Source organism: Myxine glutinosa, chromosome 12, assembly GCF_964187855.1.
Source record: "Myxine glutinosa chromosome 12, kmMyxGlut1.1, whole genome shotgun sequence".
NCBI classification, from domain to species: Eukaryota; Metazoa; Chordata; class Myxini; order Myxiniformes; family Myxinidae; genus Myxine; species Myxine glutinosa.
Window position 1 is genome coordinate 105,282,345 of NC_136272.1, and position 4,462 is coordinate 105,286,806.

At 46.2% G+C, this 4,462-nt stretch overlaps 1 protein-coding gene across 1 annotated transcript; it reads left to right on the plus strand.

The window, feature by feature from the left end:
- The first annotated feature begins 455 nt into the window (after positions 1–455).
- On the plus strand, positions 456–2,237 carry LOC137437338 (protein FAM200C-like). Its single transcript, XM_078766289.1, has one exon. The coding sequence runs from the start codon at positions 456–458 to the stop codon at positions 2,235–2,237; it is 1,782 nt and encodes a 593-aa protein (XP_078622415.1).
- Positions 2,238–4,462: the final 2,225 nt, after the last annotated feature.

Below are 4,462 nucleotides of genomic sequence, written 5' to 3' on the forward strand. Positions count from 1 at the left end.
CTCAAAGCCGTGGCAACTAAAAAAGAGAGAGAAAAAAAAAAATCAGAAATTTTCTATGTCGGGATGGCGCGGCAAAAAAATGCTGGTCCCATCTGCGACATACAAAACTAAAGGTGGAGTATATTTTCTGAAAGAAAAGTAATTTATGTGACATCTGAGAACGTTTCTGCACTGATCAAGTGATTGTCTCGGCACAGGTATCACTTTTCAACGCTCCAGACCAGCGGTTCTTAACCTGTGGGGCGCGCCCCCCAAGGGGGGCATGAGCAATTTTCAGAGGGGGCGCGGGACGGCAGTATAAACGTCTAAATAACCCCAAACGGAAATTATAATCCCCCTACTGAAAAAAATTAATTAACCGAAAAGATTACGTCTTATATAATTCCTAGTTTGTTTCAGTCTCAACTAACACTTCTTTTTTTCTTCCGACAGATTATTAACTGGAATCGAAGTCAATGGCAATGAGTGCGAAAAAGAGGAAATACCAAGACGCGTACATCAAGTTTGGATTTGTGGCACTTCAAAAGGGTGACGCAGAGGTTCCTCAGTGCGTTATATGTTACAAGACTCTGAGCAATGATGCCATGCGGCCAACACGTTTGGAACGCCACTTGAGGACAACCCATCCTGAACTAGCAGACAAATCACAGGCATTCTTTGTGGCGAAAAGGGAAGCCTTGAAGCGAGCTAAGTTGGACAGCAGTGGGATATTTCGGCAACAGACGTCAAAGATCGTTGAGGCGTCCTACGAGATTGCCCTGCTAGTAGCAAAGAACAAGAAGAGCCATACAATCGGAGAGACTCTCATTAAACCGAGTCTACTGCGAGCGGCAGAGCTCATCCTGGGGAAGGATAGTGCGAACAAACTCTCGGCTATCTCCCTGTCGAACGATACCATCAAGGGACGGATCGATGAAATGTCTCAGGACATCAAAGAACAAGTGACTGACCAGATAAGGGCCTCGCCTGTCTTTGCCATCAAATGCGACGAAACGACAGACGTGGCTCAGTGTTCTCAGCTGCTCATGTATGCTCGTTTTATATTAGGCGACAGCGTGAAGGAGGAAATGCTATTTTGTCATCCCCTGGAAACTTACACGACAGCAGCGGATGTCTTTGAAGTGGTATCGAAGTTCTTCGAAGAAAATCGACTTTCATGGGACGCGTTGGTAGGTGTTTGCACAGACGGAGCTCCGGCCATGCTTGGCTCGCGTTCGGGTTTCGTTACGAAGGTGAAACAAAAGAGTCCCTCTGCTATTGGTACACACTGCGTTATCCATCGTGAGTCCTTAGCATCTAAGACCCTGCCCGCTGAAATGAGGGATTTCCTGAACCTGGCTATCAAGGTAGTCAACTTTATCAAAGGTGGAGCCTTAAACAGTCGCCTGTTCAAACAGCTGTGCAAGGACTTGGACTGCGATCATCAAGCCTTGCTTTTCCACACAAACGTGCATTGGCTTTCGAAGGGAAACATGTTGGGGCGAGTCTACGAGCTGAGGGAAGAAGTCGCAACATTCCTAGACGTGCAGCGGAAGGCGGATCTCCACAAAATGTTCCAGTCCCAAGAATGTCAACTGTCTCTAGCTTACCTCGTAGACATCTTCGAAGCACTCAACGGTATCAACCAAAAACTGCAAGGGAAGCACATAAACATTATCACGCAATACGACGCCATTCGAGCCTTCATGGCTAAACTCGACCTCTGGAAATGCCGAATGGAGGCCGGAAACATAGCTTGTTTCCCAAACTTGGACTCTGCCGTTCCGGACGGCCTTCTCGATTCAAAGTTAAAGAACCAAATCATCGATCATCTGACTGAACTCAAAGCGGAATTCATCCGCTACTTTCCTGACTTGGACGAAAAGCGAAAGACCTGGAAATTCATCAGAAACCCATTCCAATGCGACGTAGCTGATGTTTCGGACGAGATCCAGGAGGAGTTTCTGGAGCTGAAGTTCAACTCCTCGGCTGAGGATGACTTTGAAATTCTGGACCTGGAGACATTCTGGGTCAAGTATCTTCCTGTTTATCCTCTGATCTCGCTTCAAGCTGTTCGGATTCTGACGATGTTCGGATCCACGTATCTCTGCGAGGCTGCATTCTCCGCGCTGGTCGCTGTCAAGACCAAATACAGAAGCAAGCTGAACGTTGAAGGAGATCTGCGCTGTGCTCTCTCTGGCACGCGACCACAAATTCCGGATCTGATAGCTAAGAAGCAGTGCCAACCATCTCACTAAAATTTAGTGAGATTTTTGTCATTGCTTCTTTCGTGACTAAATTGTTGTTTCATTGATTTTGCGTCCTTTGACGTGACATTTCAACAAACGTGTTTTGTGTAGTTACCCTTTCCTTTCATTGATCCGTGCCTTGAGCTTGTTTGCGTTTTGATGCAATAAAACGAGGTTTGTAATCTCTCCTTTGTTATTTTGAAAGAACATTATCTGTTCAGGGGTACCAGATCCAGTGTTTGAAATAAGCCAGGGCCTGCCAGGGCCCGGCCCTGGCTGCCATGCTTAGGGCCCTGGCTGTTAAGAGAATCTACGTCAATAGCCAGGGCCCAGGGCCCAGGGCCCAACCCTGGCTGGCTTCAATATCAACGAACAAACCCCTCAGAATGCACCACAGAGCACCTAGAATTCAAAAATTTCCTGGGGGGGGGGGCCAGACCCCCCCCCCCCCCACGAGAGGGAAAACCCCTCTCGCGCTCTCCCCGACAAGCGGCTTCGTCAGATGTAGGTGGAGGGGGACGTGGAGACGAGCAACAATTGCTAAAGGGGGCGCGACACTAGAAAGGTTAAGAAGCCCTGCTCCAGACCATGGAAAAGGAAAAAAGGCAAAAAGAAAAAAACTAAATTTAAAAAAAACAACCCCAAAAAATTACATGAAAAACTAAAATAAAAAAAACATTTTACATACACAAACACATACACTGTTGGCTCTGGGGTAGAGGGCTCGCGGTATGGCGTATCGCTCCGGAGTCCGAATTGACGTACACAGGAGGTCAGTATGTTCCCTGTCTGTGGTTTGCGCCGTTTAAGCAGTCAGATGTGACCGAGCGGAGTTGTCATCCGAGTGCTGACGCAACTTTACACCCCCACTCACCAATGCACTCACCAATGCATGCCCATCCAGCAATGCAATGCAAGCTCAAAATGAATGGAAATCCTTTGCTCAGGATAAATGAAAAGACAGGATATACGAACAAGCAATACAGGAAAAAAAGACAAAGGAAAAATCCCACAAACATATGGGGGTAACGGATTAAGTAACTAAACAAAGACAGACAGGTGCCGAGACAATACGGACAAGACAATCAAACGCCCAAACAGATATCTCTATCTAATCCCAAAGGGGGAAAAGAGAAAGCAAAATAACAAAATAATATTTGCGAGGGTATAAAGAAACAAGACCAAAAGTCGAACAGCGGCGTAGCCAGGCTTGTTTGATACTTCATTGAAGAGGATGGTATGACCTGGGTGGAGATATCAGTTAGCAAATAATGTAAGTATTTAATTATTTTGAAGTACTCTAACTCTCTAAGCTGTCGGTCACCATGGAAGTGAAGAGATTGCGTTGAGACACTGGTTTATTCTATATGTTGGTCAGTTAGTCAACACGATCAAAGTGACCTCAGCACCATCCGAACACACACCACTGTGTGTGTTATGGAATGAGGTGCTTTACGGTGGCCGGAGTGCAAATCCTGTCACCAACCTCCTTGAGAAAGGACCCATTGAGTTGGTACTCATTTTGCAGACCTCGGAAGGATGACAGGCTGAGTTAACCCACCTGGTGTTAATTCAACAGCTGACCGGGATTCAAACTCAGGACCCTAGCCCAAGCCCTCCACCCACCGCGGAGTTTGGGGGGGGGGGGGCAGGGGCGGCAATTGCCCCACCTTAATTTTTTTCAGTAGTTTACAAATAAAATAAAGTACGCTACGTCGATAAAATACGTAATTTTGGAAGTCAGACCTAGCTACCCATTATTAATATTACGTCCTTCCCCTCAAATAGAGAAGTCAAACGACGCCTATGCCTCCACCCTGTTATTAATATTTAATATTTAACAATTATTAATATTACGTCCTTCCCCTCAAATAGAGAAGTCAAACGACGCCTATGCCTCCACCCTAACTGTTAAGCCAACACCAGACTTCGGGTGGTTGGAGGCAGTCAGTAATTATTTATGATTTGGTTGGCATACATCCCCTTGCACCCCCCCCCCCCACCTCCCCCCCTCCCCCCGCAATCATATATCATCACCCTGATGTCAAAATTTCAGGTTCCCCCAACCAGGTATATGATATAATATATGAATGTTCCCTAACGGTTGTTGATTTAAACATAACTGGCAAAGCCAAATGGCATTGCATTATACCTTTCAGAAGCGTAATTTTCGGCTATAAAACACACCCAATATGTAGGATAAATATGTGAGGGACATACACACATACGGAGAG

Excerpts from the sequence above, each read along its gene's own strand:
- LOC137437338 (XM_078766289.1), top strand. The coding sequence starts at position 456 with ATGGCAATGAGTGCGAAAAAGAGGAAATACCAAGACGCGTACATCAAG.